The 21,604-nt window shown below is 34.2% G+C and overlaps 1 protein-coding gene across 1 annotated transcript in view; it reads left to right on the forward strand.

The window, feature by feature from the left end:
• The window catches only part of LOC136035416 (uncharacterized), a gene marked incomplete at its 3' end in the record, with an annotated part of 248,773 nt that overhangs the window by 187,833 nt on the left and 39,336 nt on the right, over positions 1-21,604 (forward strand). Inside the window, 3 exon segments of the mRNA XM_065717209.1 lie at positions 5,586-5,747; positions 10,301-10,463; positions 13,529-13,695. Of these exon segments, the coding sequence (XP_065573281.1) occupies positions 5,586-5,747; positions 10,301-10,463; positions 13,529-13,695 (492 nt within the window).

Genomic DNA, 21,604 nt, shown 5'->3' on the forward strand with positions numbered 1-21,604 from the left:
AAAAAAATTTAGCTTCTTTCTAAACTTATGTCCTATAGGTTTTCATAACAAACTCAATTTCGCATCTTATCTTTTTGGAAAATGACTTGAATTAAGAATTACCGTGGGGCTCTGTCCTTAGGCCTATCTTGCTCCTTCTTTTTATGAAAAATATTCCTGAAATTTTGTCGAACAGTTTGTGGTAACGAACTGTGGTAAGGTAAACTCTAAATAGTAATCGTAACTCTAAAAAAAAAAAAAACCAATAGCAACCGAAACTCTAAAACAACAGAATTCTGATACCAATAGTTGCATCAAAAGAATCGCATTTTAATGTTGATTTTAAATATATTAGTTTTATCGAGTTTAGTCTTACTCGCCAAAAGTTACGAGCCTGAGGAAATTTTCCTTATTTTAGAAAATAGGGGAAACACCACCTAAAAATCATAGAATTTTAACGAAAATCACACCATCAGATTCAGCGTATCAGAGAAACCTACTCTATAATATTTAAGCTCATATCTACAAAAATGTGAAATTTTGTATTTTTTGCAAGAAGACAGATCGCAGATGCGTGTTCATTTGTTTGTTTTTTTGTTATTTTTTTCCCCAGGGGTAGTCGTATCTACCCAATGGTCCTGGAATGTCGCAAGAGGGCTCATTCTAACGGAGATTAAAAGTTCTAGTGTCCTTCTTAAGTGACCAAAAAATCGGAGGGCACCTAGGCCCCCTCCAAACCTCATTTTCTCCCAAAGTCACCGAATCAAAATTTCGAGATAACTTTGTCTTTTGGGATGACTTAGTCTCCCACAGTCCCCGGGGGACGGGCTGCAAGTTACAAATTTTCGCCATTTTTTTTACATATAGTAATGGTTCTTGGGAAGTGTAGAGACATTTTCAGGGGGATTTTTTTGGTGAGGGGAAGGTTGGGAGAAAAGATCGCGTGGGAGGATCTTTTCATGGAGGATTTTATCATGAGGGAAGTAAATTTCCATGATGGGAGTGCAAGATTTTCTAGAATTACCTAAAAAAACAATAAGAAATAAATAAATGGAATTTTTTCAGCTGGAAGTAAGGAAAAGCATTAAAACTTAAAACGAACAGAAATATTACGTATATAAGGGGGCACGTCTCCTCCAAAATACCTTGCTCTTTACGCTAAAGTATTTCTAGTAATTTTAACTATTTATTCCACGGCCTTTGTGATTCTTAAAGAATTGGGACCAAATTCAAGCTTTAGTGTAAAGAGCAAGGTATTGACGAGGGGGCGAAGCCCCTCATATACATAATGAAAATATACTAAATATAGAAGTTCGTTTCGCTAGTTAATTCGTGAGTTACGTATACTTAGTACTTATGCAAATGTCTGTAAAAAAAAATTAAAAGATCTGGTTTCGTTTTTAAGTAGCCAAAAATTAGAGGGCAACTAGACCTCGTTCCCCACCCCTTTGTTTCAAAATCATCCGGTCAAAACTATGAGAAAGCCAATAGCCAAATTAAATAATATGCAAATTTCGTTTTAATTATTCATGTGCGGTGAACCAAAGCATGCACTGATTCAAAAACGTTCAGAAATTAAATAAGAAAACAAGTTTTTTCAACTGAAAGTAAGGAGGGATATTAAAGCTTAAAATGAATAGAAATTATTCCGTATATGAAAGGGGCTATCCCATCCTCAACGTCCTGCTCTTTACGCTAAAGTTTGACTCGTTGTCACAGTTCTGCTTTGTAAAACAATAAAAAACTTCAGCGTAAAGAGCGGGACGTTAAAGATGGGATAACCCCTTTCATATACGGAATAATTTCTGTTCGTTTTAAGTTTTAATATCGCTCCTTACTTTCAGTTGAAAAAAAGTTTTTTTTTTTTAATTTAATCCCTTTGTAAAATCGTAAGGTACGCGGATGATGCTGTGATTTTTCCTTGTCGACGAAACCTATAAATTCTTTTTGATAATCTAGAACGTTTCTAACTGTATCTCATTGGTAATCGAATAATTAGTGATTTCTTAACAAAGAATCAAACAGTTCGTGGTAACGAACTGTAGTAAGGAGCGACCCGGCTCAATAGTAACCAAAACTCTAAAAAATGGAATTTTGATACCAATAGCTACATAAAAAAAATTGCATTTTAATGCTGATTTCAAATATATAACTTTCATCAAGATTAGTCTGACCTATCAAAAGTTACGAGCCTGAGAGAATTTGCCTCATTTTAGAAAATAGGAGAAAACACCCCTTAGAAGTCATACAATTTCAACGAAAATCACACCATCAGATTCAGCGTATCAGAGAACCTTATTGAAGAAGTTTCAAGATTCTATCTACAAAAATGTGGAATTTTGCATTTTTTTTGCCTGAAGACAAATCACGGATGCGTGTTTATTTGTTTTTTTTTTTGTTTTTTTTCTTTTCCCAGGGGTGATCGTATCGACCCAGTCGTCCTAGAATGTCGCGGGAGGGCTCCTTATAACGGAAATTAAAAGTTCTAGTGCCCTTTTTAAGTGACCAAAAAAATTGGAGGGCACCTATGCCCCCTCCCTCGCTCATTTTTTCCCAAAAGTCACCGGATCAAAATTCTGAGATAGCCTTTGGGGACGACTTACTACCCCGCAGTATCCCTGGCAGGGGTTGCAAGTTACAAACTTTCACCTGTGTTTACATATAGTAATGGTTACTTGGAAGTGTACGGACGTTTTCAGGGGGATCTTTTTTGGTTTTTGAGGGAGAGTTGAGGTGGGGGCGTTACGCGGGAGGATCTTTCCGTGGAAAAACTACTCATGGGGGAAGAGACTTTCAATGAAGGGGGCGCAGGATTTTTTTGCATTATTTAAAAAAATAAGGAAAAAATAAATATGAGAAGTTTTTTCTACTTAAAGTGAGGAACAGCATTAAAACTTAAAACGAGGGGAAATTATTGCGCATATGAGGGGTTTACCTCCTCGTAATACCTCGCTCTTTACGCGAAAGTATTTTTAGTAATTTCAACTATTTATTCTATGGCCTTTGTGATTCAAGGGTCATTCTTAAGGAATTGGGACATAATTTAAGCTTTAGTGTAAAGAGTGAGGTATTGACGAGGGGTGAACTCCCTCATATACGCAATAAAAATATACAAACATAGAAGTTCGTTACGTAAGTTAATTTGTAAATTACGTATGTTTTATACTAATGAAAATGTTCGTAAAACAATTAAAAGTTCTAGTTGCCTTTTTAAGTAATCAAAAAATTAGAGGGCAGCTAGACTTCCTCCCTCTCTCCTTTTTTCTCAAAATCTTCCGATCAAAACTATGAGAAAGCCATTTAGCCAAAAAGAAAATTAATATGCAAATTTAAATTTAAAAATTTATGTGCGGAGAGCCAAGATCAAAACATGCACGAATTAAAAAACGTCCAGAAATTAAATAAAAAAATAAGTTTTTTTAAATGAAAGCAAGGAGCGACATTAAAACTTAAAACGAACAGAAATTTCTCCGTATATGAAAGGGGCTTTTCTTCCTCAACGCCCTGCTCTTTACGCTAAAGTTTTTTCCTTTTTTAAAAAGTAGAGCTAAGAGAAAGAGTCAAACTTTAGCGTACAGAGCGGGGCGTTGAGGAAGAAAAGCCCCCTTCATATACGGAGTAATTTCTGTTCGTTTTAAGTTTTATTGTCGCTCCTTACTTTCATTTAAAAAAACTTGTTTTTTTATTTAATACCAGTATAAGTCATCTTCACTAACTGGATGAGAATATGTCGTTTTAAAGATTAGGTATATTCTGGATGAAAATTTGTCATTTCAAAAACATGCAACTCTCCTTGAATAATTCACAAAATATTGATATGCTATCACGACTTCATCATTTTTCCCGAATAACATTCTAACCCCTTGTAATTCCTCCATTTATCTATACAATATTTATTGTATATCTTTATGAGATTTTATCTTTTCACTGTTCCCCCGTCAACTTCCACCTCAATATTCTCTGACATTTCACAAAAATACCCTTAGCCTTAGTAGTAGGAGTACTAGTAGTAGCAAGCAGTACTACTACTACTAATAGCAGTACTATTAGTAGTAGTAGTATTAGTAGTAGTAGTAGTAGTAGTAGTAGTAGTAGTAGTAGTAGTAGTAGTAGTAGTAGTAATAGTAGTAGTAGTAGAAGTAGTAGTAGTAGTAGTAGTAGTAGTAGTAATAGTAGTAGTAGTTATAATAGTAATAGTAGTGTAATCGATACTGCTGTCACACCAGCCACTTTTGGTTCTGAAAAAGAGCACTAGAGCTTTTAATTTCCAATCGAATGGGCCCCCTCAGTTCCTCCTACGACAACTCCTTCCATACGAAATACATTGGTGAAAAAAATATTATATTGATTAAAAAAAATACAGAGAGACTACAGATTTTCAAAAAAACATTTCACTATTTACTTATTGATTTACTATTTACTACTTGAGTAGTAGTAGTAGTAGTAGTAGTAGTAGTAATAATAATAATAAAGTTGCAGTAGAAGTAGTAGTAGCAGTAGTAGTAGTTATAATAGTAATAGTAGTGTAATCGATACTGCTGTCACATCAGCCACTTTTGGTTCTGAAAAAGAGCACTAGAACTTTTAATTTCCAATCGAATGGGCCCCCTCAGTTCCTCCTACGATAACTCTTTCCAAACGAAATACATTGGTGAAAAAAATATTATATTGGTTAAAATAAATACAGAGAGACTACAGATTTTCAAAAAAACATTTCACTATTTACTTATTGATTTACTATTTACTACTTGAGTAGTAGTAGTAGTAGTAGTAGTAGTAGTAGTAGTAATAATAATAAAGTTGCAGTAGAAGTAGTAGTAGCAGTAGTAGTAGTTATAATAGTAATAGTAGTGTAATCGATACTGCTGTCATATCAGCCACTTTTGGTTCTGAAAAAGAGCACTAGAGCTTTTAATTTCCAATCGAATGGGCCCCCTCAGTTCCTCCTACGATAACTCTTTCCATACGAAATACATTGGTGAAAAAAATATTATATTGGTTAAAAAAAATACAGAGAGACTACAGATTTTCAAAAAAACATTTCACTATTTACTTAGGGTAAATATTTATTGCACTGAATTTGTCACAATAGCTTTATGTTAATTTCAGGTTTTTCTTTGGGGTTTTCTTGAATCGAATCGTGTAATTCATCTTAATCAAAAGGATAATTGTGGTCTCCTTTTGATTGTTTGCACCGAATATCTAGCAAAAGTAATCTTCACAATTTGTCAACGCGTCCAGATGTAATTGAATTTAGAGCATTTTTGTAGTGTAGCCACTACTACGATGGAATCGGTTAAATTACATCATAAGAACATCTATTCAATGTGCAACAGCAATTAGTCTTGGGAATTATGTCATTATCTTCATTGACTGAAAATTTAAAACAAAGAGTCAGTCAAGGACATTGACGCCCAAATTTTTTGAATATATTAAAAGTTGAGTATTCCATTGCTCAGTTTGAATATGATTCTCCGTTCCGTTTCTCTTTAAATCCAAGCAACATTCTGAATTCTATTATTAAATATTGACTTTCTTGCCCAATGACACTCCATTGAAACAAGCCATAAGCTGAAGATAGTAACAGCATCCATTTAAAATTCCAGTTGGTGATCCATGGAAGAGATCATACTCTGGACAGTACTACGGTGATGCAATGTCATCTGCCAATGCCTTACAAAGAAAAATAAGAACTTTAGCCGATGGACGCTCAGTGAGTCCTAACGTTTCTCCAGAAGTTGAGATGACATTCCGAGCTGGACTTCAAGGTTAGAGTTTTTCTTCTTGCTTAAATTTCCTTTGTGTAAACACTATAGAAAATGGATTATTTACTGCGGTACTCACCAGTCCCTATTATTGATGGGATTAGACACAATTTATATTGCCAAAAATATGCACGTTATTATTTGTTATGAAGAAATTCTTCATAACTTCATTATTTCTTCTTTCTTCATTATTTATGAAGAAAGCACCAGCTCTTATTTGTCTGACTAAGAGATTACTGTTGAAAGTTAAATCAAACTTGTCGTTCAGTGAACGATTCAAAACATGTCCATGATCCTTCTATGTAATCTAGGTTTAGATATGAAAGTCTCGTAAAGTAGTTGCAAAAAACTTCACGATTTAATACTTTACCATACCTTATGGTTTTCTCTTACGTGTATTTGGAATGCCTGGGTGTATTTTAAGGAAGATCCAGTTACAGCTAGCTCCTATATGAAAATAAAATAAGATTGGCTTTCAAATGAGATTATGTTCTTCAGATCAGTGCAAGAAATACAACTTTGGTGCAATGCTATTTTTCCATTGTCAAGAATATGTCAAGGGTCTAATGCTAAATATTTCATTCCAAGGATCACCAGGGCCCGACTAGCTACTACCTACTGGTTATAATAGGCGACCTTGAGAGACAATGCTTGTTCAATATGAAAAAAACATCCGATTTTGCTTTGAAAATCTGAGAGGAAAAAATTTTCAATTGCCTTGTATTAATAAATTACTGTATAAAACTAAAAGGTAATTAGACTTACAGTCTTTTGAAAGTGTTCCGTATTTCTAGAACCTTTGGTCAGTTTCAACGACAGATCTTTTACGGGAAAACGTTTTGCCTTTCTTTTATCGCCATTCATGAAGCATTTTAGTTCCCGACCCTCAAAAATTTTAAGTATATCCCAAAACACAATAGATACTTCTGAACTTTCCAAGCAGTAACAAAATGTCACCCTATTAGAGTTACGTTTGTCAAATCCAGAATGCAACTGAAGTCAAAATAATAAAAAAAAAACATACTGATTCTGTTGAGAAATGACCCTCTTGTCAAAAACCCATTGCAGTCTTTTTTAAGTATTGAATTTAGTTCATTCGCTTAGGGATTTTATACAAGTTACATTACACGAGTTACACTTTTTAAATAACAGGTTCATTTTTTTAAATCTCCAAAAAATTAGTAAAAATTTGAGAGAGGTTTCGAGAGGTTTTCTAAATTTAAAAGCTTATTCTATAAAGTTACTCTATAATTTGCTCCTGGAATTGTTAATTGTTTTCACATTTGTAACTTTTACTACAGTATAGACTCCACTACCTAGAGTGTCACAAACTTTATCTTTGTCAGAAGTTAGGAGACTTGACACGGAAACTTGTTCTGGTTAGAAACTTGTTGGGAAACTTGTTTCAAGTCCAATATATTTGAAACAAGTTTATATGTCATGTTTTGACAAGCTCTTTTTTGTTGTTTACTAAGTTCTAATTCTAAAATTCTAAGTTTCTAAATCTAAGTTTCTAAACTGATTGCTGGAGGAGTAGATAGACCCTACTCCTCAAACGAGCCTACTTTATGCCCTAATTCCTCAGAGTAGAAATTGTTGCATGACTGTACCTGAGACAAGGGTTATAATGCCTACTTTTGTGTCAAGCAACTTGCAAGGAAGGGTTGAGTGCTGGAGGACAACATGTCTACTTTTTAACTCCATATTTACAGATAAATACTATTGGACGTTCTTTAGTTTGATATGTTACATTAGATGGTAGCACTTTTGGAGCCGTCTTAGAATGAACACTTTAATCAGGGGGCCAAATGATTACACAGAAACAGCTTACACGGAGAGGGGAGCGTTGGGTGTCGGGCAGGTGGGGGTGTTCGGTGCCTTTTGCATCCCGTTTTTAAGAGGAAGTACTGTTGAAGTTTCAACAATTCATGGTAGCGCTTTTGGAATATTGGAAAAATCCTCGTTTTTTACATTTAAACAATTAAATATTTTTCTTCAAAAGAACACATATTTTGGCAATAGGGGCCAGGGAGCAATTGGACATTTCATATGCATTCTATCTAGACTTTTAGAGTTATTGTAATCAGAGTATCTACTTCTTGAAACTGAAACCTGTCTGCTTGCATTCACTGCAAGAAAGGACGGAGCTTACTAATTGAAATTAGAAAGATTGTTCAGAAGGACGTAAGCTTTGAAAAATTGCTTCAGATAGTTCTTTCCGGTATAACCATTAAAAACTCACAGTCTGTAGGTTACAGCTCAGGAACAAATAGAAATCATTTTTTTTTCTTAGCCCCAGACAAGAAATATACGTAGTTTTTCGAAGTATAATGATACATTCGTCAATCCATCCTTGTGTCTGTATCTTTCTTAAGAGCCATAGAACAATGCCAGTTTCCTGCAGTAAACCCAAATTGGCTGCAGAGGAATAAAGAATAATACGGAATATGGAAGTATTCCATTACCTTTTTAAGAATCTAGAAGAGTATAATCCTTTAAGCTCAACAGTCAAAGGAGGTATTTAAATTCGCTCACCACTTCAATAAAGGAAGCTTAAAACATGATAGTTGTTTTCTGGTGAATAAAGATTTTAGTCTTGGATGAACCACTATTTAGGCCATCTCTGCTGAGACATCAGCTAGTTCAATCAGCAAGGACTGGGCCTTTAAGCGTGTTCCTGTAAGAAAATCGATGTTTCAGTGTAAACTAAGCCAGCTATGGAGACAAACGGGCTGACCTCATCACTACAGAAACACTCCATTGCCCTTTTTAGGATACAGTCAATTACAAAGTTAAAAAGGACAGAGAAAAGAGTAGCACTAGCCTGACTCCATGATAAAATAAAAATTAGCGAAAATGTCTCTCCTTTAGCTTGGGTTCAGGCTCTATTAAGGAGGTTGTCAACCTGAATGAGCTGAATTAACTTTTTTGATACTTAATTTTCAGCCAGAACTTTTTATTTTCCGTCGCGCCGGGTGGAGGCAGTGACACATTCAATGAACAGTGTGGCAGTCCCTTTTCGGCACTTTTCTCTGTGCTTTATGATTTAGTGAAGGAATAAATGCTAGCTGTTGTACCCATTGTCGGTAATAATGCTGCCTAATTTGGTCCTGTTTTGGGGTTTCGGTTATTAATTTTTGCATTTTGGTTTAGAGTTTTGCAGCGATGCATATAAGCTAGGTTCTTCTGTAGATGCTACACAATGCTTGAATGCAATTTCTTGAAGACTAGGATAATTGTCAAACTTCTGAATTTTTGAGAAAATTTTCTACCTCCCTGATCTGTTATTTAAGTTTTGGAAGACTTATTTAGCTCTTCGTCAGTTTGGAACGGCTTCCTCCCAAGCTACTTACTCAGTTCAGGGAAAAATGGATGTCACTTGGTGTTAAGTCTCGACCGTGCGATGGATGTTTGAATGTATTTCATTGAAATTAATCATGAACCGTTGGATCTTGCGAGCGCTGTGTGACTGCGGGTTGATGCAGGAAAAAAAGGTCAAGAATTCAGTCTGCCTCTTGTGTTGTTTTCTATAGTTCTTCTTTGGCTCTCCTGTAAGAATATGTAGCAATTTTTTCCGGATGCATAAATTCTACAAACCATACACCTTTGTGGTACCCAAAACCTTTTGATACCCTATGACATAAAAAAAAGAGTTTTCAATCTTGTTGCGTATTTGACAAATGCTTTAATTTTCAGATAACTTTGTAGAGAAGTAACCTTGATTGTTAGTTCTTGTGGTAATTTCATATTCCTTTTTATTAGCTAATGATTACTTCATAAGCAATAAGAGATTAAAAAAACTCAAATAAACTTTTCTGACCATCCATGAACCGTATTGCATGCTTACGGTCCGTAATAGAGCCTAATTCTTAAGTAAAACAGAGATATTACTACTCATTCAATCATTACTCGTTTGAAATTTTACAACAAATTTGAATACAATAGGGCAACCCATACAAAGATATTGGCTCATACTAACTTGCTTTTAAACTTTTAGTTTAAAACTAAAACTGCTTTTTTTTCGGAAAAGAGAAAAAAAAATCTATTTAAAATAAATTATTATCAAGAACAAAGACAATGAGATTAGACTTGAATGAGTCTTTCAAATGGATTCAAAGGACGCATTGAAATCACTTTATGAACCAACTTGAACAGTACCACAACCACATACCACAGCAGGGTGTCTGTGACCAACATATAACTTACACCAGGTATCTATAACGACTAACAGCGTTCATTACTACTGTCACTTAGTCTGCACTGAGTACCTCATATTATTCGTCAAATCAAATAGTTCGTGGTAACGAACTGTTAAAACGAACAGAAATTACTTCGTATGTGAAAGGGGCTGCTTCCTCGTCAACGCCCCGCTCTTTACGCTAAAGTTTTTGCAAAAGAAGAGTTGAGAGAAAGAGTCAAACCTTAGCGGAAAGAGCGGGGCGTTGACGAGGAAGCAGCCCCTTTCATATACGAAGTAATTTCTGTTCGTTTTAAGTTTTAATGTCGCTCCTTACTTTTAGTTGAAAAAACTTTTTTTTTTTTTATTTAATTTCTAGGAAGAAACGTCACTGACTCACCAGATACGTTGTCAGAGACAGACTCACAAGCCTCTCTCCGACTGCGTCGCAAATTACCAATACTTCCAGCTGGACAAGATGCGGCGCCGTTACCGACGTCCCGACGACAAAACCGCACACCAACGGCTCAAGATAAGACAAGGTATGACAATTTTGTATTGTACTTATTGAAAATATGTACAATCAGTCAATCTATTTTTATTTTAGCAAAAGTCATGTAACGAGAAAACACAATAATCCACAAATACACTATATGCAAAAAACTATAACAAGCATAAAAACACGGAAAAAGAAATAACTACAGCGTAAAGGAAATAGCAAATGAACGCTGCCAAACAGGGAGGCAGAAAAGTCGTGTAAGAGTTGAAAAACTGACAGGTGAATTCAGAGACTCACGTATTGATTTTATGCAGTCATTTCAGAGTTTTCAGTAGTATGGAGCGGCAAATTTTAGACACACTTCGAAAAGCATTTGCAACCTCATTTGAAGTAATTTGAAGCGAACCTGAGGCAACTTAAGAAATAACAAACTTTAATATTCTTAGAAGTAATGAACTTAAATGCTTTCAAACGCTTTCAAAATGGTAGTATTTTTTCTTTTGTTTATTATTTTCTTTTACATTTGCCGGATTCTCCACGAAAATTTATGAAGGCCACTGGCGGCTCCTTTTTTTTTGTTATTGTTGGGACCCTTAGACATAAAATAGATCTGGAAAGTCTCTTATTTTATTGTTCGGGAAATCAATGAGTATTTTTTCTTTAATAGGAAACCTAATGTTTTTACAATCTACTCTACATGTACCTTCAGTAAATTTGGATGTCATTTGGATTTCACAAAAAAAGACTATTTTTACTTCCTTCCTCCTCTTTTTTTGTAATAGGAGAAGTGGTTCGCGATTTAACATCTAACTTAGAAGAGCATCCTCTAGATCAGGGCTTCTTAAACTATGGTCACGACCCCATTTGGGGTTGCGTAGCAAAATTATGGGGTCGCGAGTGATAAAAATACAATTTAACAAAAAATGTTTTTTTAACTTGTAAAATTATTGTTATAAAGAAAAATAACAATCATCGTAGATAAATATATCATAAAATCTTCTAGTTTGGAAAGACTGTCTATACCAGCATTTCTATTCCGATCATTATAATATCTTGTATAAATTTACTATGAATCAGAAGATGTCATAGATATTTATAAAGAATGTAGATTTATTTTGTCATTCTCTTAAAACTGAAAATAATCCTAATAAATATTATCAACAAAATTTCTAAGTGTTATTTCGAAGAAACTATATAAACATTTCGTGTTATTTTCATCAAGCCATTGTATGATAGTGAACGAAGTGCATGCTATTCCGAATTAGTCAGTTTAACCCTTTCGTGACTGACGGGACCTTACAGTCCCGGCATGTAAAAATCCTTCGGGTGCTTCTTAATTGATTGATAGCACCAGAATTGAACGATGTGCTTCAGGATGCTGTTAAGGTAACAAATTTTATTAAGAGTCATGCCCTTAACAGTCGCTTATTTTCAAATCTCTGTAAGAATATGGATTCCAACTACATAACTTTGTTATTACATGCAGAAGTAGGATGGTTGTCAAGAGGTCAAAGTTTAAAAAGATTATTGTTATTAAAGGACGAATCGAAATATTTTTAACTGAACGAAAATGTGAATTTGCTGCTTTTTTTTAAATGACTTGTGGCTATCCAAGCTGTGTTATTTGTCATATATTTTTGCAAAGTTATACTTTCTTAACTTGTCTCTTCAAGGAAAAAATTGCGATATATTTACTTTAAACGATAAAATTGAAAGTTTTATTAAAAAGATCAGCATTTGGAAAAGTAGGGTCGAAAAAAATTCGTTCGAAATGTTTTCCAGTGTCGACAATTTTGTAATTTCGGAAATTCATCGTAAAACTTTTATTGCAAAAACTATTGTAGATCACTTAAAAGCGCTAGAAATACAGTTTCGGACATATTTTGTATTAAATACTGATTTACAAAAACTAGTTTGAACTCAAAAGCCGTTTTGGATTGACTTAAGTGAGATTGATCATATGCCACTTAAAGCTCAAGAGGAATTTGCTGAGATTTCGTGTGACTCAAACTTAAAACTACAATTAAAAAAAAGCCCTTGACTGAATTCTGGATTGGAACTAGAACTGAATTTCCCAAAATTGCTGATATGGCGTTAAATGTACTTCTGCCATTCAACACCACATATTTATGTGAAGTTACTTTCTCAGCTTTAAAACACTTTAAATCCCAATATCGTTCAGCGATACAAAATGTTGAAGAGGTCTTACGTCCAACAGTTTCAAACATTACACCAAGATTTGAGTTGTTATGCAATAAAAAACAGGCACATCCATCTCCTTAAATTTTTAACGTAAACTTAAATTTAATATTTACCACGCAACTACGTGGATATATTCGAGAGAACTAAGACGGTCAGAATCCACTTTTTTTTGAAACTATAATAAAAACATTTCTATAACATTTTGTGCAAATTTGAATTTTAGATTTTTAATATTTTAATAAGATTTTTAATTTCAATTTTAGATTTTCAATTTTACAAATTCTAAATTCATATATTTTCATATGCATGTGTGTATTGTTACTTAATAAATACATCATCAAAAAATATTAATTTATTTTTCTTTTGTATTTGTTGGGGTCGTTAAGAAACTCGCAATCATAAATGGGGTCAGGAATTACAGGAATTACATTTAAGAAGCCCTGCTCTAGATGATCTAAGCCCAAACAGGATTTTGACTCCTTCTTGAACTGTCAGCATATGTTTGCTTATGAGTAGGGCTGGAGAGTTGTCAGGGTTTTAAATAAATTCAGGCTCCTGGGTATTAGGAAAAAAGAGTAAAAATCAATATTTTTGTGTAAATGATAATCAGAATTTACATATGTAAATCTATATATTTTTCTTGATTTTATTTAAATAAAAAATTGCACAATATGAGAATTAAATGCATAGTGCACATTAATATACAGTTGGTCAATGCCTAATAGCGGAAATCAGCAGTAGTGAATATGGTACTTCTCATTTGCACTAACACTCTTTTGAAAACGTTTTGCTAGCTAATCATTGTTCTCGCTCCCCCACCTTGCCTATTATGCTTGTCTAAGCCAGGCCTTAAAACTAAATTCCTGTTTATATTTCCTTTGATTCGATTTGAAGTTTTTTTTTTAGGAATTTCTCTACAGTTCGTCAAGGATCGTTTGATGGTCTAGTTTTTGAGCGCACATCAGGTGAATCATCATATCCTGGTTTAGTTCGCCCAACTTCTGAAACAAATTTGAAACGATTGGCTGCAGAAACAGTTCAAAGACCTGGGTCAGCCCTTGGACTCCTTCACGGTGAGTTTGTCAGCTAATTGGTAAAGATAAATTACGTAGTATACAAGGGACTTAAATGTAGGTTTATTTAGCGGCTTGATTTTTAAGATTTTGTGGTTTTATGGACTTTAAAGTTACACAGGCATCGATAGAATGTACCCAAATCAAATTTAATCTGTAATACATCTTTATACAAAGAATTTAACATACTAGAAGACAGGAAAGGATGAAATCACGCGTAAATATGCAGCAAGCATATTTTTCTTTCGCCAAAAAAAAACAAACGAAGTAGCAACTCTGTTTAAGAACCCAGTTAGTTGGATAAGTGTTTGAAGGGGTAGAGAGGTATAATTTTGTTCCCAAATATTGTCACCACCCCCTCCTCCCAAAAGCCTCTATATCTGTCTTTAGTCCTTACAAAGAAAAATTTGCTGCTACATCTTTTACTTTTCCCGGGACTCTTGCAAACAGTTGATCATCTAGAAGCTAATACCCCAGTCCTTCTGCTGATATTTCTTACTTGAAGCTTTTTATTTAATTATAATTACTCCTGTGCTCATCTAACGCTCCTACTGAAGTACCTTTAAATAATTACTACGGTTTACCTTTACTGGGCAATATTTCCCACCTAATCATCACATTGAAAGTCCCATTAATTAACGCTTAAATTTCTTCTTGGTTTTTATATTCACATAAATAAAAAAAATTTCATCTTACTCGGCCTCTTAGTGTTAACCAAATTTATTTGGTAAGAATTTCAAGTTTAGCTTTTAATATATCCACCTAAAAATTCACCTTTTCAAGCCGTTTTATGCCCTAAATTTAGAAACTATTATAGATTTCTAACATAAATAGACCAAAATATGAAATAGCTGGTGTGCAAACTAATAAAAAGCTATGAAAGCAAATTTTTGATTTAATATGTAATGAGACATCACCTAAATGAAAAATAATAATTGAAGAATATTGCTCAATTAATGTTAACTACTTGTTTGGTAAATAAATCTTCTGTGACAGAATAGTTGCCCCTTACGGTACATCAGTTAAAAGTGATTTGGCTCTCCACACATAAATTCTTAAAATGAAATTTGCATATTAATTCTTTTTTTGGCTAAATGGCTTTCTATGAGTTTTGATCGAAGATTTTGAGAAATAAGGGGTGGAGAAGGAGGCCTAGTTGCCCTCAAATTTTTTGGTTACTTAAAAAGGCAACTACAACTTTTAATTTTTAACGAACGTTTTTATTAGTAAAAAATATACGTAACTTAAGAATTAACTTACGTAACAAACTTTTATATTCTTACATTTTTATTATGTAAATGAGGGGGTTAGTCCCCTCACTAATACCTCACTCTTTACACTAAAGCTTAAATTTTGTCCCAACTCTTTAAGAATGACCCCTGAACCAGAAAGGCCGTAAAATAAATAATTGAAATGACTAAAAATACTTTAGCGTAAAGAGTGAGGTATTTAGGTGGAGATGAACCCCTCATATGCGTGATAATCTCTGTTTGTTTTAAGTTTTAATGCTGCTCCTTACTTTCAGTTGAAAAAACTTTTTCGTATTTATTTTTTCATTTTTTTATAATAATTCTAGAAAACCCTGCGCCCCCTTCATTCAATTTCTCTGCCCCCATGACATAGTCCTCCAAAGAAAGATCCTCCCACATAGCCCTCTCCCCTCAACCCCCCCAAACCAAAATAATTCTTCTGAAAAACGTCTGTACACTTCCAAATAACCATTACTGTATGTAAACACTGGTCTAAGTTCGTAACTTACAGCCCCTCCCCCGGGAACTGTGGAGGAGTAAGTCATCCCAAAGACATAGTTATTATGATTGTCGACTATGCTGAACAAAATGGCTATTTCAAAATTTTGATCCGGTGACTTTGGGAAAAAAATTAGCGTGGGGGGAAAATACGGTCACCCCTGGGGGAAAAAAACGAATAAACACGCATCCGTGATTTGTCTTCTGGCAAAAAATGCGAAATTCCACATTTTTGTAGATAGGGGCTTGAAACTTCTACAATAAGGTTCTCTGATACGCTGAATCTGATAGTGTGATTTTCGTCAGGATCGTATGACTTTTAGGGGGTGTTTAACCCTATTTTCTAAAATGAGGCAAATTTTCTCAGGCTCTGATACGCTGAATCTGATGGTGTGATTTTCGTTAAGATTCTATGATTTTTAGGGGCTGTTTTCCCCTATTTTCTAAAATAAGGTAAATTTTCTCAGGCTCGTAACTTTTGATGGGTAAGATTAAACTCATTTTTTAGAGTTTTGGTTACTATTGAGCCGGGTCGCTCCTTACTACAGTTCGTTACCACGAACTATTTGATGGGTCATATTCTGAACACCGAGTCATTGAAGCTAGCGTGCAAAATGTACGGTCAGATTGCAGCTAGATTCTCTTTTAGTTGCCTGGAGACCGTTCTGCATGAAAAATCAGGTCTATTGCACATGTTTATGATCTTTTAATTCATTATTCACTGGTTGTTTTTTTTCTAGTAAAAAGAATTACCTTTTTTCTAACATTTTTCTTTCTCGTTTGGTTTCATTTTATTTGTCTTTACTTATTATATTTTCTTGTCAATTTTCATGCTATTCGCTTTTTATTGTTCATGTCTTCTTTCTTATGTTTTTCCTTGAAAATTTGTTGGCATCACCTAAACCTAATACTGAATCCCCAATTATCTCCAAGCTATCATTGCGTATGAAGACAAAAATGAGCATCTAGTTAGACTGACTTCTAATAATGCATTATATGTGTCTAATCATTCTGGTGGTTTTTCTGTCCTGGGTCGTCTTGAGCTTTTGGAAAAAGAACCGTTAGAGTTAGAAGAGGTATTGAATGAGGGAAGTGGGATTATGTGGCAAGACGATTATTTAGAGGTTGTTGGTAAAAATGAGACTAAATATAAAAGTAGATTGTTTGAAAACCAAGTTGGGGTCGGTAAGCTCTCGGTTACACAGTTGAATATTCAAGGCCTTTTTTCGTCTATTGGTGAATTTAAATTCCCTTTTTGTGAGTCGGATTCATTCCCTAATGTTACTGCATTGTGTGAAACATTTTAAGTGATAATCACTGGTTGATATCACTGGTTGACTATCCCACGTTATACGATTGAACGGTTAAATAGGTCAAAGCGTCTAAGGAGGTTTTGCTTATTACATTGCTAATGGTTGTATATATTCGGTTTGTAAAGATCTTTCGGATAATTTTGAAGGAGTAGTTGAGTCACTTTGTATTGAATTGTTAATTAACCAGAAAACTATTCCATTTGCAGAGGTTTATCACCCCCTTAATGGACCCTTTAGTTCTCTTGATATTCTTACGACTGGGTTGGAAAAAGTTCATAGTCTGAATTTTGATATTATATTTATGGGTGCTTTTAATATTAATCTAATGGATAAAATTCATCAAAGTCAATTTATTTTGTATCTACTGTGACTTCTTTTGGTTTGTTGCCTTCTATTTTGATCCCAACATGTATCACTGAGCCGTCCGCCACTTTAACTGATAACAAATTTTCCTTTCTTTTTTCTCAAAACAGCCCTGTGTTTATTTCGGATATATCAGACCATTTCCTGTACGCTCTAAATTTGATATGTTGAATACCCTTCCTTCTAAATCATTTGTTCAAGTCAGCATTTTCTCACTAAGGAAGAGCAGCTCTCAAAGCTTAGGTTGAAACTATCGGGAGTATGATGGGAATCGGTGGATGATTTTAATATACATATAAACGATGTGTTTGAAAAATTTTAATGGAGTAATCATGGATACTTCCGTTGAGGTATGTCTATGTGACCAGAAGAAAAATAATTCCATGAGGGCAGCCCCTTTGTGTCCGTGGATGAGTCCTAGATTAGTAAAGTGTTCTAAACGAAAATCGTATCTTTGGAAAGTTTACAAGAATCCTCTTGCACCTGAGCGACATCATCGTTTTAAAGAGTATAGAAATGTATTTAAGTCAGCAACATGTAAGATTAAAACAGATTATTACGATAAAAAATTATCATAGTGCAGGAAAGATGTAAAAAAACATAAGTGATTATAAGTTTCGTTGTTAAGCCTGATCTGAATGAAGATCTAATAGTGATTTTACTAAATATCTGGGTCCTTCTTGACACAAATCTTTTGTGCTTGAACACGTAACTGAAACAGAGGTTTCTCGAGATAGTATCTAAGCTAAAAGGATCATCTTCTTCAGGACCTGATTTAGTACCCACTCGAGCAGTCAAGTATATTCTGCCAGTGATAGTGACTCTACTAACAAAATTAATTAACAGGTTGTTTAAACGTGGAGTTTTCTCTCAGGCACTTGACACAAATTCTGTATCTGAATGAAGATCTAATAGTGATTTTACTAAATATCTGGGTCCTTCTTGACACAAATCTTTTGTGCTTGAACACGTAACTGAAACAGAGATTTCTCGGATAGTATCTAAGCTAAAAAGATCATCTTCTTCAGGACCTGATTTAGTACCCACTCAAGCAGTCAAGTATATTCTGCCAGTGATAGTGGCTCTACTATCAAAATAAATTAATAGATTGTTTGAACGTGGAGTTTTCTCTCAGGCACTTGACACAAACTCTGTATCTGAATGAAGATCTAATAGTGATTTTACTAAATATCTGGGTCCTTTTTGACACAAATCTTTTGTGCTTGAACACGAAACTGAAACAGAGGTTTCTCGGATAGTATCTAAGCTAAAAGGATCATCTTCTTCAGGACCTGATTTAGTACCCACTCGAGCAGTCAAGTATATTCTGCCAGTGTTAGTGACTCTACTAACAAAATTAATTAATAGGTTGTTTGAACGTGGAGTTTTCTCTCAGGCACTTGAGTCCGCGCGTATGATCGTCATCCACAGAGGTGGTAGCAAAAGTGATCCTTCAAATTAGCGGTGAAGAAATTTTTTGCGGTGAAGAAATTTTTTCATGAGCAACAGTTTGGGTTTCGTCCAAAGCATTCTACTGAAAAGGCTTGTATTGGCCTCTTCAATTTTGTGAATAATGAAATAGACTTGAAGAAAACACCCGCGGCAATTTTTTTTGGATGTGAGAAAAGCTTTTGACAGTTTGTCCCATGATATTCTTCATACAAAGTTATCGCATTTTGGTGTTCGGGGAGAAGCGTTAGAATGGTTACAATCTTATCTTCATGGCTGGTTTATTTCTTTTGATCCAGGGTCTGATATTAAGGCCAAAGTAGACTTTAGAATTCCACAAGTGGTCCTTTGGTTTACATTGTATAGGCCAATGACTCATACTGGGCTATAAGAGTTGCTTCAAGGTAATTTATTGCAATATATGTCACCCAGATACGTTGCAGTATCCTAATTCAATATATTAAACACAATGTTGATTTATTTGCACTCGCTGATGATAGTAGGCTTGTTTTTGCCAAACGAAAACAAAATAATTTAGTAATAAAGCTTCAAATGCTGATGGATGAGTGGTTTGAAGCAAATTTTTTCGCTATAAATGTTTCCAAGTCTCAATTTTTTTTTTTCCAGAATTGGCTTGCAATTTCCTGGCTTGAATATTATTCCAAATTCTAAAGGTATTATTTCTAGATCACAAAATAGGTTTTTTAAGTTTCTTGGAGTCCTTGTCGATGAGAATCTTTTATTTAAGAACCATATTATCCTTCTCCGATTAAAAGTGTCAAGAAACTTAGGTAGGATACGTAACCTAAGGTATATTTTTCCTGGTTGTATTTTTAAAGATTCTTTATAATTTTCTCATACACACGTACATAAATTACTGGTCTATCGGTTGGATGATTAGTTTCCCATCCCTATTAAAACCGCTTTCTCTTCTTCATGAAAAGGCCCGTCAGGTAGTTTCAGGTACGAATAGTGGGTCAACAAAATCTCTCCTTAGGATCCGTCCACAGTATTTCCTATCTTGTGCAATTTTTATCCATAAATATCTTCAAGGTCAACTCTCCTCTTGTTTTCGGAATTATTACAACCCTGAGTTAAGAACAAGTAAAAAAGGAGGTTTGATAAAACTATTCGCATACTATTGCATACATATATTCGCACTGTTTCCTCTTTTTTGTTATTTTTTTTCCTCTCCGTGCTTGTTTCCCTTATTTGTATTATGGATCTTGAATGATATGACTATAATGTTTTTCTCTACGCTACAGGCCATGGAGCCTTTTGGAGGGCTCCTTTAATTAAAGATTTTTACTGTTTTAAATGGAAGAGTTGAGAGAAAGAGTCAAACTTTAGCGTAAAGAGCGGGGCGTTGATGAGGAAGCAGCCCCTTTCATATACTAAGTAATTTCTGTTCGTTTTAAGTTTTAATGTCGCTCCTTACTTTCAGTAAAAAAAAAAACTTTTTTTTATTTAGTAACCAAAAGGAACGAATGACTAAAAGGAAAAACAGATTTCTTGGTTTATGTCATATCACACTTTTAAAAAACGATGACCTCATGCACATTTTAATAATGAAAATCGGCAAGCAGATTTATTGGATATGCAATTTTTTAAAAAGATAAAAAATAGTCAAATATTTTTAAGTGATTGACTGTTTTAGTAAATATGGTTGGTGTTCTTCATTAAATGATGAGCAAGCCAAGTAAACAGTTAATGCTTTTTTAAAACGTCGAAACAGAGAAAGTCTCAGAAATTACAAATTAATAAGTTAAAAAATAGTGAAGGGACATTTTATGGAAGGTCTAATGATTTTACTTCGTCTAACTAAAGAGAACAGAAAGATGGATTGTAGAATTTTACTCTAGAACGAATTGTATTCACCAGTACAAATTGACAATTTTAAACTTTCCAGTTTAACCTTTCCACTAGTAGTTTCTTGTATTTCGTGTCGAGATTTAGACAAAATAAAAGACAAGACTGATTTTAGCGATTTGTAAGGATCAGTAAAGCCAGAGATGTTTTTGATAAGGGGTATCGTTCAGATTCTAATATAGATGAATCTAAAAGAGCTAAGTGCTAGGGTTTAAACCCTAGTTTGGAAACTTACATTTTGATTGAGTTCAAAAAAAGTTTCGGCAAAAAAAAAAACTTTGCTAGAAAAAGCTAATGTTTTTATACTAACTGAATATTAGTATAAATAATCAGACGCTAATTCTATGAAACCGGACATTTATTTACTTATTCATATCAATGAAAGCCTTAGAACTTAGTTCCACCTACGCCTTCAAAGGCACCAAGGGAATCAATAAGGAGTCTCCAATCGTTCTTCTGATTTTGTGCAGGGACAATAATCTCCCATTGAGCCTTGAATAGGCGAGGAGGTGCTTTTAATCGTTACGATGTGTGCGCCTGGATGCATTTCTTGGTCTACTGCTACAACCTCTACGGATTTTCATGTTGCCAATGCTTTGATGCATTTCGCCCTCTATGGTCATCCATCGCAAGGACTTGTTTTCAGGAATATCTATGGTCACATAAGAGTTGTGGCCTATTGATCACTCGAACATTTATAGGTTGATGGATTCTGGAAAATCTATTGAATTGATATTGGCATACTTAATAAATTTTGATTGAATTTTAAAGAATATTTGGTTTAATCAAGCCAGCATGGTATTATAAATAGAGTAAACTCTTAATTTATGGACAGAGATCGGCTATAGTTCTATCTGGGGTGTTTACTAAAATACAGCGTCACAAATGTTTAAACTATTGCTAGCGTCTAGGATTTTGCAAGGTTCTGTATGGCACAACTGTTTCAACTCCTATAAAATCATGAAGGCCGGATATTGAAGTGTAGATAAAGATAATCTTGATCATAATCTTGATTTTTATGCTGTATTTGAATCAACACACAAGCTATAAAATCATTTCAAACGTTGAATGTTTAAAGGTCCAAGAATTTCTTGATTCATTTGTAGAAACGCTGCCGAAAATGATATGCTCTAGGAATACGAGTGAACATAAATTTTTCCAAAAGAA

The sequence above is a fragment of the Artemia franciscana genome, chromosome 14, assembly GCF_032884065.1.
Source record: "Artemia franciscana chromosome 14, ASM3288406v1, whole genome shotgun sequence".
NCBI lineage: Eukaryota > Metazoa > Arthropoda > Branchiopoda > Anostraca > Artemiidae > Artemia > Artemia franciscana.